Source organism: Stenella coeruleoalba (assembly GCF_951394435.1).
Source record: "Stenella coeruleoalba genome assembly, chromosome: 10".
Lineage (NCBI taxonomy): Eukaryota > Metazoa > Chordata > Mammalia > Artiodactyla > Delphinidae > Stenella > Stenella coeruleoalba.
Window position 1 is genome coordinate 68872900 of NC_137156.1, and position 14167 is coordinate 68887066.

The 14167-nt window shown below is 44.6% G+C and overlaps 2 protein-coding genes across 2 annotated transcripts; one reads left to right on the forward strand and one right to left on the reverse strand.

Annotated features, from left to right (window-relative positions):
- Positions 1-179: 179 nt before the first annotated feature.
- Positions 180-11769, forward strand: PHF7 (PHD finger protein 7). Its single transcript, XM_079933541.1, is given in 12 exon segments — positions 180-857; positions 2036-2139; positions 2898-2950; positions 3350-3441; positions 8070-8171; positions 8547-8671; positions 9129-9288; positions 9856-9962; positions 10394-10510; positions 10935-11059; positions 11280-11395; positions 11399-11769. Coding segments are annotated over 11 exon segments (1152 nt in total). The 5' UTR covers positions 180-857; positions 2036-2095; the 3' UTR covers positions 11510-11769.
- Positions 5187-6517, reverse strand: LOC307192793 (translation machinery-associated protein 7-like; the record flags this gene model as incomplete). The annotated part of the gene is made up of 1 exon (XM_079934090.1): positions 5187-6517. Exon 1 carries the CDS (start codon positions 5532-5534, stop codon positions 5187-5189), a length of 348 nt encoding a protein of 115 aa, XP_079790216.1. The 5' UTR covers positions 5535-6517.
- Positions 11770-14167: the final 2398 nt, after the last annotated feature.

Consider the following 14167-nt stretch of genomic DNA (forward strand, 5'->3'; position numbering starts at 1 on the left):
GCCGCCCCGCCTCTGGCCTCGTCTTCTGCAGTTTCGACTCCAGACGCCGGCGAACTCGCGCGGGAGTGCAGGGCGAGAGGTCGGGGCGGAGCTAGAGCGCCGGTGGCGCGAGAAGGGGCGGGGCAGGCGCGCGGCCGTTAGCGCGCTACCGTTAGCGGTCCCACTCTACGCAGCTGTCAGCGTCGCTGTGCTCCCCGCGGCTGCAGGCTCTGTGGGTCGCAGTCCGCGTGACCCAGTGTCCGTTTGCGTTGTCACTCCCTTTGCCGGCGCAGTCACCGCGCGGGGCGGCGGCCCGTGAGGTAGCTACCACGGCTTGCGGCAACGAATAAAGCTCCGGGACAGCGGCGCCCTGGGCGATAGCTGGGCGGGCGGCCCTGGCCGGGAGCGGCCGCCCGTGCGCTACCGTGAGGAGTGAGCGGCCGAGGCGACCTCCGGCCCGGCCTCGCACCAGCAGCCCGGCAGGCGCGACATGAGCCTGGTCTGGCATCTGCGGGATGCTCCTTGAGCCCCTTCTTCGGCTGTTACCTCTGGGGGATGGTTGTGGCCACACCGACTCGTATTTTCCAAATAAATCATTGTTTATTCTTGCGGTGGCGGGGCCGAACACGCTTATTTATTTTTAACTTTCTCGACAAGTTTTACCCAGCACTTACCCAGTGAAACAACTCGGTAATCGTTTCAAGGGAGCATCCGCTCGGTTAGGAAATCTCAGACTGAGCAGCTTGTGGAAGCCAGCATTTGCAACGTCCTCCTCGCATGCTTTGAAGATCCTTGCGTCTTCCTGTAACTACCACTGTGTGTAGGATCCCGCTCAAGGAACGTCTTGGTCCAGCGATTCAAAGAACTGACGTTTCAAGGTTTTATTTCTATTGCTAGATCTGGATTTCCCCAATGACTCGGAACTGTTCAGTAGCCAGCTAAAGTGGATCCCCTGGTGCACGCCCTTCTCTCTCCTCTTCCAGCCTGTCCAAGTGCTTTTGTTGAGTAAAAAGCCATCAAGTGTCATTACCAATGCAAGTGCAACTCATGGGTTAGAAGAGGAGATGGAGCCTTAGTTTGCAGAACAGCTAGTTGCCAGAGTAGTTACGTTCATGCAGAATAGTTGACAGTCCCTAAAGATGTTCATGCTCTCCAGCTGTGGCCTGAGGACATGGGTACTGGAGTGTGTGTCCCTGGACTGACTTAATTCACTCAATTCTCCTAAGAAATGCTATCCTTCTCCTCTCCCCTGACTTGACACAGTCCTTCTTTCAGAGGAGTGCTTTCTATTTCTTTTGTCCCCCTTCCCATTCAGGGATTTCCCCCTTAACCAATGAAAACTGAATTTATAGCCAGCTGACATTGGTCGGGGGAGGAGTGGCAGGGTGTCTTTTCCACTTCTGGGCCTTTTAACCTTGGTTTACATCTAGAGGAAGGCTGAGAACAGGCCAGACCTCAGTGATCATCTGAGCCTGGTGAAAAGAAACAATAGGAGCCAAGGGGTGATTTGTCAGGGTTATATCTTGGCTCTCACTAGAGGGAGTTCTCGCTTTAGGCAGCCAGAATCTCACAGGCTCCTTTTCCTAGGAAAGAGCTACCTAATCTAGCTTTTCCTGGGTGGAATTAAGGAACTTAAACTTGGGGGCAGAAGGAGGCATTTTTCCTGAGTGCTACCTCATACATTTAGTAGGCACAAAGAGAACAAAGAACAAGTTAGCCAGTTCAAGCAATAGTTCAAAGTTCTCATACCGCTGTGGTGTATCAGTAACTGTGATCTTGAGCAAATGCCTCTGTGTGACCTCTCTGTGCCTCAGTCTCATCTTGAAAATAGGGATAAAATGGTACCTATTGCCAGGGGGGTTTTCGAGTTGAATGTAAAATGCCCAGAACAGTTCTGGGCATGATTTAATAATTATTGGCTATTACTGGCATTGATACTGGGCGTGTCGCTTTTATTCTGTCACATGGATGGGGAGGTGAAGCGCACTGTTGCTTTGACCCTGTGGAACTTGATAACCAAATGTAGAATTAATTGCTGACTTGTTTATACTTATAGCTGGAAGAGCCGGTATTGTTCTCATTATAGTATAGAAGAATTCAAGATAGGCAGCAGCAAATGAAGCCTATTAAAGCAAAGAAGAAGCAACATCAAAGATTGAGGTAGAGTAGGCAACTTAAGAGAGTTTGGGAGAAATTGTCCAATGGCCTGTAGTATATGCTTCATTTTTTGTCCCCTTTGCTTGGTCTTGGAGGCTAAGGTTGGTTAGTGTTGAAGCATACACCAGTGGTCCCTGGGAAGCTGCCCAGTAACCTATCCTCCCAGGGATGTCCCTACTGGCAAAGTCCTGGCTGTGGAGCCCTTCTGCCTAGAGTCATATCCTGGCTCTAACACTTGCTAACTAGGTGACCTGGGACAGGTTATTTCATTTCTTTAGGCCTCAGTTTCCTCATCTGGAAAATGCATAATAATAGCACCCACTTTTTAGAACATTCTGTAGATTCACTGAGCTAATACATATAAAGAGCCAAGAATATTGCCTAGCAATAGGAAATTCTTAATCAATTTTAGTATCATTTTATTATGCCTTGTGAACATGGTACCACCTGAGATTCAGGGTAGGTGACAGGAGAAACAGTAAAAGAATAAAAGGGGGTTTGTTCTTGCATTCATTCAGTCAACACAGGCAATAGAGGCACTAGAACAGAAAGATGGCTATGATCTCACTTAATTCACATAATTCCATGGGCATGTTTTGTGCTTTCAAAAAATATGAAAGGGAAGAAGAAAACTGATGTCTTAGTCTTTAGCTATTTTGGTCCTTCATCAGACCCATGGATAGCATTTTGAGGGAAATGTTACAAGAGATGCCAACAGGATCCTCAAAGACTACCTTGTACTTTTTCCATCTCTTGTATAGAAAATCTGCCAAGACAAGGAGAGTAACCCAGAGGAAGCCTTCTTCAGGGCCTGGTAAGAAAGACTGGAGGTTCTGTTTGGCTGCTGCCTCCCGACCTCAGCAAAGGCCATTTGTGTAGGGCAGCAAACTTGCTCTTCTCACTGTCAGTTCCTTCCCAGAATCTCTAAGATCCTGAAGAACTCAGAGACTGTAATTTTTAAATGTCATGTCCAAAGTTCAAGGAACAAGTTAATTAAAGCCACTTGAGATAAAAGTATATCTTTTATCTCAGTGAGCAGTTGCAGCCAACTCCCTCAGATGTGGCTAAAATTATATGAAAACCTAACTGATATCAAATAACACTTCATCCCAACTTCCTCCTTGTCAAAATGACCCTCTTCCCAGTACTGTACTCCTCCTTATACTTAGATCGTTATGCTCCCAAAATGAATTCCTAACATCCTTTCTTCCAGTTTGCCGGCTATGCCTTCAAGAACCTGGGGATCCCGAAAAATTAGGGGAATTTCTTCAGAAAGACAATCTCAGTGTGCATTATTTCTGTCTTGTGAGTATAAGGCCCCCTTTGCTTTGAATGTCCTATGGCTTTGCTGTACAGTCTGTGCTCTGTTTTTGCATCCAGCCTCAGATCCATTGCCCTGTTTGCTTGTTTTTCTTAATGGCTTTTTTCTTTTAAAATCTAATTTTTAAAAAGTAATGTGTGTACCTGGTGTAAAATCCTAACAGTATAAAGTATGTACAATAGAAAGTCTCTTCCCCTAGTAGTATTCCCAGTCCTTCTCCCTCTCCCCAGCAGCAAATTCTACCAACAGTTCTTCCAGCTATTTTTTCCTGATATTCTTTTAAAATTACATATAGTTTGTATGCTATAGAATGTACCCATTTAAGAATACAGTTTGATGAGTTTTGATAAACTCATATATCATGGGGATATAAAGTATGTCCCCATGTAAACACTACCCCCATCAAAATAATTATTTCTATCAGGCCAGAAATTCCCTCCTACCCTCTTCCAGTCAGTTCCCTCAGAGGTGATCACTGTTCTGATCCATAGGTTACTTTTGCCTATTCTTATACTTCATATAAATGAAACCATACAATTTGTACTCTTTTGTGTCTGGCTTCTTTCACTCAACACAGTGTTTTGAAGACTGATCCATGTTGCATGCGTCGGTAGCTTGTGCCTTTTTATTGTGTAGTTATATTCTGTTGTATGAATATATTATAATTTGCTTATTTATCCACCTGCTGATGGACATTTGAATTGTTTTCATTTGGGGGCTATTATGAATAAAGCTGCTACGCATATTCACGTACAATTTTTTGTGTGAAAACATGTTTTCACTTCTCTTGGGCAAATGTCTAGGAGTGAAATTACTAACTATGTTTAACTTTGTGTGAAGTTGACAGATCACTTTCCAAAGTGGTTGTACCAGTTTACAATCCCACTAGCAATTTATGAGATTTCTGTTTGCACAATATTCTTGTCCCAACTTGTTGTTGTTAGTCTTTTTAATTTTAGCCATTCTACTAAGTGTGTTTTGGTATCTCATTGCTGTTTTAATTTGCATTTTTCTGATGACCTAAAATGTTGAGCTTCTTTTTGTGTGCTTATTGGCCATTCACATATTTCCGTTTGTGAAGTGTAGGTACAAATATTTTGTCCATTTTAGAAGTTGAGTTGTTTTGGGATTTCCCTGGCAGTCCAGTGGTCAAGACTCCGCACTTCCATTGCCGGGGGCACAGGTATATTCTGGCTACAAATCCTTTTTCAGAGATGTGTGTTTTTACTGTTTTCTCCCAGTCTGTGATTTGCCTTTTAATTTTCTTTTTATTTTTCAAATGAGTTGGTTTCATTCCAGGTGATGCAGAATTCAGGATAGAACAAGGACTTAGGAACACACTTTGGCAGGATTCTGCGCTGGGTTTATGCGGATCTCATAGCTAAGGTAGAAAATGGCTGAGAAAAACTATAGACAAGATGAGCCACTGTATGATTTTCTTTTTTTTTTACAAAAATTTATTCTTAAATGTACAAAAGGTTCCAAGCTATAGCTATAGGTGGTGACAGATGTTATGGCAGGGAATCCAGATGTTTAAACAGGAATGGAATCATCATTGCCTCAGGCACAAGGAACAGCTTACTTTTTAAAAATTTTATTTTACTTATTTTTTGGCCACGCTGTGCAGCTTGTGGGATCTTAGTTCCCTGGCCAGGCATCGAACCTGGGCCCGTGGCAGTGAAAGCGCCAAGTCTTAACCACTGGACCACCAAGGAATTCCAGGAACAGCTTACTTTTTGCCAGATTTCTTAATTCCACCTGTGGCCAGGGGGCCTTTACCTGCACCCTTCCCTTTTAGCTCCTCGAGTTTCTTCTGCTCCTCCTCCTTTTTCTGCTTGAGTGCCTTATCTTCCTTCCCCATCTCCTTGGCTTGCTTCTTGGGCTGCTTCAAGGACTTCTTCTTGCCACCTTCATGGCCCAACATGGTGCCTGCTGCCCCTTCCCCCTGCCTTTTTATTTTCTTAATGATGTCTTTCGAAGAACAAAAGTTTTTAATTTTGATGAAGTCCAGTTTATCTATTTTTCCTTTTATGGTTAGTGCTTGTTTGTGTGTCCCAAGAAATCTTTGCCTACCCATTGAATTACCTCAGTGCCTTTGTCAAAATCAGTTGACCATGTATCTGTGGATCTGGATGATTTATTTTATGTCATAGATCTGTGTGTTGATCCTTACCAATACCACACTGTTTTGATTATTGTGGCTTTACAGCATCTTGAAATTAAGTCTTGTTCTGCAGTCTTTTCCAAGATTGCTTTGGCTATCGGGTGCTTTCCTTTTCCATATACATTTTATATTTAGTTTGTCAATTTTTCGTTTAAAACAAAGCCTGTTGGGATAGTGATAGGGATTGCATTGAATTTATGGATCAATTTGGGAAGAATTGACAAACAATATTGAATCTTCCAGTCCATGGACATGATATATTTCCCCATTAATTTGTGTCTTTTAAAATTTATCTCAGCAATTTTTTTTTTTTAGTGAAGAAGTCTTGCACATATTTTGTTAAATGTATTCCTAAATATTTTGTGATTTCTATGCTATTATAAATGGTATTTTAAAATTTCATTTCAAGTTTGTTGCTGGTGTACAGAAATGCAGTTTATTTTTGTACATTGATTTTGTATCTGCAATCTTGTTAAATTCACTTATTAGTTCAGTAGTTTTTATTTTTTAATTTTTTTGTAAATGCCTTAGGATTTCCTGTGTATACAATCACGTGTGAATAAAGGCAGTTCTTTCTTTCCAATCTTTATGTCTTTTAATTCTTCTTCTTGCCTTATTGTAATAGCTGGGAACTTCAATCTAGTATTGAAAAGAAGTTGTATGAGTGAATATTGTGTCTTGTTCCTAACATTAGAGGACAGCATCCAATTTTTCACCATTAAATATGATGTCAGCTGTAGGTTTTTCTTAGATGCTTTTTATCAGATTGGAGAAGTTCCCTTTTATTTCTGGTTTGCTGAGGGTATTATGAATGTGTGCTGAATTTGTCAGATGCTTTTTCTGCATCTGTTGAGATGATCATGATTTTTCTTCTTTATTTTGTGAATGTGGTTTGTTACATTGATTGAATACTTCAATGTTAAACTAATCTTGCATTTCTGGTACAAATTCTGCCTGGTCATGATGTATAATCCTTTTTATATGGTGCTGGATTCAATATTTTGTTTCATTTTTGTATCTATGCTCATAAGAAAAATTGGTGTGTGCTTTTACACTCCTGTAAGTTCTGTCTTGTTTTGGTGTCAGGTCTTGTTTAATTTCAATGCATTTATAAGCATATAATTTTCAACATACTATACACAGTGTTTTGTATTTTACTTTTTTTTACCTCATATATTTATGGAGCTGTTTCCATATAGAACACTTTTTTAATAGCTAATTGGTATTCCATGGTACAGGTGTACCAAAAAGTATTAAACTCCTGTTAAAGGACATTTAGATTATTTTTAATCTTTCACTACTGATTTCTCTGTTTGTAGAAATTATACATGTTCATTGTAGAAAATATTAATAACACTTAAAAGGACTCATATAGTCCTAAAGCCTTGAGAGACTGTTAACATAGATATGTTTTAAGCCTGATTGGGATATAATTCAAGCATCCTCAAGTCATCCAACCTTGTAGGCTCACTTTTTCTATAATGTTAAAATAAGATAACCTCGTAGGCTCACTTTTTCTATAATGTTAAGATAACCTCAGCCCCCATTACATATTACATGTAACTGCTGCAGTAGGTCCAGCACCCTCCTTAATATTTTTGGAAGCTTCTTGGGGTGGGGCTCAGGTATGACATTCTTCCAAAGTATGTACACATTCATTGTTCATGGGTACCTAACAGTTTAGCTTCTTTTCCCTTGATTTCCCATTCTAGACTCTGCTTTGGGGGCTTTTCAGAAACAAAAGGTCCTTTAAAGTATGTTTTTAAAGAAAAGTTCAATTCCTCCCCTTCCCCTATAAGGCAGAATGACTACAGTCAGGAGATTTGAAAGCCCTGTTTCCCTTTCTGTGGAGAATACACTCTGAGAAGAGTATTTATTCTGTACTGAGGGGCAGTACAGCGGGAGAGTGAGAGTGTGGGTTCTGTGGGCTCACATGTGAAGGCGACTCTGCTGCCTCCTTTCTGGGTGACCCCAGCCGGGTCACTTGCTGCGCTACACCTCAGTGGGCTCTAAGATGAGGATCACAATGGCATCTGTATCACAGGGTTGTGGTGAGCAGACAATGAGTCACTACACAGGGAATGTTTCTCCAAAGTGCTCAGCACACAAAAGTAGTGCTCAGTGAATGAAAGGCAGAGTAGCACAAAGGTGGGTAAGAGCCCAGGTTCTGGGCTCTTGATCCTGTCACGTTATTTCTCCTATAAAATGGGGATGATGATAGTACCTACCTCTTAAGGTTGTTACAAGGATTAAATGAGTTCATACTTGAAAAGCACTTAGAGCACCCAACACTTATGCTATGTAAGGGCTTGTTAAGTAAATAAATTACCCTGTAAATGCATATATATTCCACCAAGCTCTGTTTCTCAGCTCTCTTACCCTGTCATCACTCACTGCACTGTTTCACTGATCATCAGTGTTGACAGCCTGGTTCTGCTGACCTTCTAGATCCTATCTAGCAAGCTGCCTCAGAGGGGCCAGTCCAATAGAGGTTTCTATGGATTCCTGCCTGAGGACATCAAAAAGGAGGCATCCCGGGCCTCTAAGAAGGTTAGAATCCCCTGAAATGGGGGCCTTGGGGTAGGCCTCTTCTCATACTCCTCTCATCATCCCTGTTTCTATTCTTTTCCCTAGTTGCTAGTTTAAAAGTCAGAGGACTCTTGAATTTCCCACTGGTCCTTCTCTTAAGTTCCATGCTTCTCTAGGGTGTAGTATCCTAAGTGAGGAGAGGGAGCAACATCCTGAGAAAGCCAAAAAGAATTCAGTGCTGCTTGGAGCTCAGCTTCGGCATACCCTAGAGCTTCTAGGTCCACTGAGGAAGAAGAATGGCTGTTGCTTCAAAAAATTTCCGTTCCGTAGAATGATGTGCCACAGAATGTCTGTCTGTTTTAGGGCCCTGAGCACTGCCTGGGATCTCATTTGCAGATCTGCTTTGTGTGCAAGAAAAAGGGAGCTGCCATCAACTGCCAGAAGGATCAGTGCCTCAGGAACTTCCATTTTCCTTGTGGCCAGGAAAGGGGTTGCCTTTCACAATTTTTTGGAGAGTACAAGTGAGTGATGAAGGAGGAAAGTTGGGCTGCCCTTTTGCTATTTGTTATTTAGCATCTAATGAAATCAGAGTCCAGTTCTCATGTTTTGATTCACCAGAGAATCTGTTCCTCCATTCAATAATGAGAAACAGTATCTTGACTTGGCGATTTCACAGGGGTTGCTTCTTGCTTCCCATCCCCTCCTTAAATTACAAACAGCTGGGGTTCTTAGCTGCTCAGAACTAAGTGGGGCTTTCAGGAGCAGGAGGCTGTGGAGACAGTCCCGGGAGCTTTGCTCAGTGGGAAAGCAGCTATGAGAAGGAATGTGGCTGTTCTTCGCCCTGCTTCTCCTCCTCCCCCATTAGCGTGGAGGTTCAGTGGACACTGGCCTGGGTGGTTGATTGCCCTTCCTAGGCCGGGCAGCTGGAAAACTGCATCAGTGACAAACCAGAAACCAAGTCTATTTACTCTACCACAGATCATTTTGTGGGAAACATCGCCCAACACAGGACATCCGATGGGAGAATGTGGGGGAGGAAAGCTGTGTCTTGTGCTGCGAAGACTTAGCCCAAGCAAGTGTTGGAAACATCCAGAGTCCGTGCTGTAGCCAAACCATCTACCACCGCAAGTGCATACAGGTGGGGCTTTCCCTGGACTGGGGACCCTCCACAATGGCCCAGTTCTGAGCACCCTGGGAATGCACAGGCAATCTCAGCCTTTGTGCTCTGTGCTGCAGGCCTGTATACAGGACTGATTCCAGAGGAAAGTTAGCCTGGTCTCTGGGTATCCTTGACCTGTAGGACTTTATCATAAGATTTAGACTGAACAAAATCCTCAGGATGGCTGGAGCGAATGAGTTTATCCTAGAATGAGTCAAGTAGCCTCAAAATCAGCCATGCTTCCTGGGATTGAAGGAAAGGGAAATGTGTATTCTTGGTACCTGACCCCTACTGGGTCGAGCACTGCCAGGCCCCATGACTGGAGATGACAGCTGAGGCACTCCTGGGCACTCTCTTGAGCTTTTGGTCCCTGGTCTGACGCCTGGATTTGCAGCCCTCTCCTCAGCCCATCCATATTCCTTGTCCTGTAACCCTTAGTCAAGCTCTCCTAGCAACATCCTCTTTGTGAGACGAGGGTGCGGGGTGGGAAGAATGTGTGCAAAGATAGTGTTTTTACAAACACTATCTTCCATGTTTATCTTACAGAAATATGCCCACACATCAGCAAAGCATTTCTTCAAATGTCCACATTGCAACAATCGAGAAGAATTTCCTCAAGAAATGCTAAGAATGGGAATTCATATTCCAGACAGGTAGTAGAAACTTTACAGCAGGAATTGAGCCAGGAAGTGGGTTGCCTAGGTTTCTAGAGAGAAGGTGAGTGTGAAGATAGTTCAGAGAATGAGGAAGCAGCAGAAGCACTGATGTACAGTGAAGAGGGAAGGGTGGAGGGAGAGCTTTTCAATTATAAAAAGAAATGGGGGGAGGGTGAAGCAGGGGTGGTGGGCGTGTTTCTGAAAAAGGTGCTTTGGGGGTCAGAATTCCTTGAGTTCTTGAATTCCAGTGTGGAACTAAGGAACACCTGTGTTCCACTTATCTGCTTCACCCCTCTCCCACTGCCAGGCCACTAGCCCCGCCTTGCTGAAAGTATTCAGGCAATCTGTTGAACTTCTTTGTTCTGTTGAACAAAAGTTTTACCACCTGATTATATGTCCCTTACTCACTGTTTCTTCTCCCACTGCAGAGACGCTGCCTGGGAACTTGAGCCAGGGGCTTTCTCGGAGTTGTATGAGCGCTATCAGCATTGTGATGCCCCCATCTGTGTGTATGAACAAGGCAGAGACAGCTTTGAGGATGAAGGGTAGGAAAAGCCTCATAGCCAGAAAGATCTCTCATCAGGGCCATCTTAGATCTTGCACAGTTATCAAGCGCAAGAAATTTACTTTTGTCTACAGACCTCAGGATGAACATAGCTGCTGAGTCCCATCCTTAATCAGCTCAGGACTCACTCATGTACAAGTGAACAGGTCTCTCTGCAGGGTCTACTCTCCTTGTGCCCCATGGAGAGACACTCAGGGCCAGTTCCTTCCACGATCTACCTTGCGAGTGGCTGTGCCTGACGGCAGGTCTTGGGATCAGCACTCAGCCACATCTCTGTCACGGGTAAAATGTGTAGTAAAGATACCCAGGGAGCCCTCATCAAAGGCCTGGCCTGCAGCGAACATTCCAAGAGTGGTAGTGAGTGTTAAATTTGTCCCACAACCCTCCCTTGGCTCTTCCTATAGGAGGTGGAGCCTCATTCTGTGTGCTACATGTGGATCCCACGGAACCCATAGGGACTGCTCCTCTCTCATATCCAGCTGTAAGAAATGGGAGTGCGAGGAGTGTGCGCCTGCTGCTGAAGCCACAGGTGGGACTGGAGGGGTGGTCTGGTCTCAGAACTGGGGTGGGGGTCAGGGGTCCGGGGGACTTATGGTGCCTGGGAAAGGAGGAGGGTGTGCTATCAGATGGGGACTTTTAGTTGGTACTTTAGTTTGGGGAGGAAAGCGGCTAGGGAGGGGCATAAGGACCTGTGCCTGGGAGAGAGACAGAGGGTCGAGTTTGCCTCTCCCACCTTTCTTTCACCACAGACTACACACCTGAAAACTCAGGTGACATCCCCTGTTGCAACAGCACTTTCCACTCCAGGGGGCATTTTTGCAGAGACACCAGCCTGGAAGAGAATCCGGGCCCTTCTTCGACTGACTGACCAGGCTCTTCCTCATTAGAAAAACCAGAGTCCTCTGGTTGCAGGACGAGGGGCCACTCCTGGCGATCCAAGGGTGTCAAGATCACTAAGAGCTGCAAAAAGTCCAAGTAACAGTTTCTGATTAGTCGCTGCCAAGCACATTTGAGTACAAAGCTGTGTTCCTCCATCAGGTTTGAGGGAGGGAACACTTTGGCACTGTGAGCCAAGGAAAGGGGGCTAGCAGTGAGACTCTGAACCAAAGAAAGAGAAGTCCCAGGGGAACTTGAGTTCAGAGCAGAGTCCTGATGCCAACCACAGGATGCATTTGTGGCTTTGAGAGCACCTCTGCTCTTTCTGCCTGATTCCCAGAGGGCCTTTTCTACTCTTCTTTTTCCAGCAAGATTATTCCACCTTGATCTTGTTCTCATATACCTCTTCTGACTTCACCCACGTTTGTTATTATACAAATAAACGTTTTCTCTCCATTGGTGTCTCCTTAAGCATTCACTCTGGAATTTATCTAGCATACTAAGGAATCTGGAGGTTAGAGTGAAGGAATAGGAAAATGCACCTTTCTACTCTATAAAATTCAGTGAATTAAGTGTAGAACTTTCAATTAGACATGTTGCTTTGGAGGGAAGTATTTTGCAGATAAATCGACTTTGCGGGGACAGAAATTTCATCGTTGTGCAAATAAACACACAGGATCTCATCAGGAAAGTGAGCCAGCAAAGGAGAACACACTGGACTGAGAATAGGCCACTATTGCAAGGCTTGGCGCCCTGGACTCAAAGGCCAGGGACTGCCGTGCTCACGTGAGACAGAAGGGGCTCCACTCACTCCAGGCAGCCTGGTCTTTAGCATACCTTCCTAACCCTAACACACCTCCACTCACACCCTCCTGTCTGGTGGCTCGGGCATTTCTAGCTCAGGTAAGGGGGCCATGCCAGGACATTAAGCAAGACAGCTAGGACAGAAACCTGGCAGAAGGTCTTGGGATAAATTGAATAGAACATTTGTTTGTTTTTAATGATTTTGTGGGATTTGGATTAGTGGGGGAAACTCAGGACCATTGCCAGGTGCCGAGTTCGCAGGGTCTCGCTGCGAACTTGGTTTAAATGTTGCTGACCCCCGGAGACTTACATCTGAATGTGCACAGTGATTTGGATTTGACCAGATTTATTTGGAATCACAAGGAGGCGGTGGGGGTCAAAATAATACTTTAAAAAGAAATCAAGAAATACTAAAGGGATTATAAGGAAAAATACTCTCTTGATTCATCCTTCACTACCCCCAGTCCTATTCCCTAAAGGCAACTACTCTGCACATTTTTTAGCCATTTCTTGATATATTAATCTTAGACATTTTTGACGTACTATCATATTACATAAAGGTCTAGCACCTTTAAAACCTTCCCATGTCCATTCCTTCCATCTTTTATAATTGCATCACAATTTTTGTTAAATTAACCTTCAGTGCTGAGTCAAGTGGTACACTATGACTATTTTTCCTCACCTGTACATTTTTTTAAAAATTTACTTATTTTTGCTGCGTTGGGTCTTCATTGCTGCACGTGGGCTTTCTCTAGTTGTGACGAGTGGGGGCTACTCTTCATTGCAGTGCATGGGCTTCTCATTGCGGTGGCTTCTCTTGTTGCAGAGCATGGGCTCTAGGGTGCGCGGGCTTCAGTAGTTGTGGCACTCAGGCTCAGTAGTTGTGGCTCACGGGCTTAGTTGCTCCGCGGCATGTGGGATCTTCCCAGACCAGGGCTCAAATCCGTGTCCCCCGCATCGGGAGGCTGATTCTTAACCACTGTGCCACCAGGGAAGTCCTCCTGTTCATTGTTTATTCCCTTTTTTAAAAAATAAATTCATTTACTTTATTTTTGGCTGCGTTGGGTCTTCATTGCTGCACGCAGGCTTTCTCTAGTTGCGGCGAGTGGGGGCTACTCTTCATTGCAGTGCGCGGGCTTCTCATTGCGGTGGTTTCTCTTGTTGTGGAGCACAGGCTCTAGGCACACGGGCTTCAGTAGTTGTGGCACGTGGGCTCAGTAGTTGTGGTTCACGGGCTGTAGTGCACAGGCTCCGTAGTTGTGGTGCACGGGCTTAGTTGCTCCGTGACATGTGGGATCTTCCCAGACCAGGGCTCAAACCCGTGTCCCCTGTATTGGCAGGCAGATTCTTAACCACTGCGCCACCAGGAAAGCCCCGGTCAGGTGTTTTGTAGAGTGCCCCTCAATTGGGATTTGTCTGATGTTTTTCTTTTCTTTTCTTTTTAAAATTTATTTTTGGCTGCATTGGGTCTTTGTTGCTGCATGCTGGCTTTCTCTAGTTGCGGAGAGCAGGGGCTACTCTTTGTTGAGGTGCACGGGCTTCTCATTGCAGTGGCTTCTCTTGTTGCTGAGCACGGGCTCTAGGCGCGTGGACTTCAGTGGTTGTGCCTCATGGGCTCTAGAGCACAGGCTCAGTAGTTGTGGCACACAGGCTTAGTTGCTCTGTGGCATGTGGGATCTTCCCGGACCAGGGCTCGAACCCGTGTCCCCTGCATTGGCAGGCGGATTCTTAACCACTGGGCCACCAGGGAAGTCCTTGATGTTTTTCTTATGATTAGACTGGAGTTCTGGGTTTGAGGGAGGAAGACCACACAGGTAAAGTGCCATTTTCATCGCATCAAATTGAAGTTACATACGATCAACATGACTTATCACTGTTGATGTTGATCTTGGTCATCTGGCCAAATTAGTGTTTGCCAAGTTTTTCCAGAAAAAGTTACTCCTTTTCCCTCTTTATG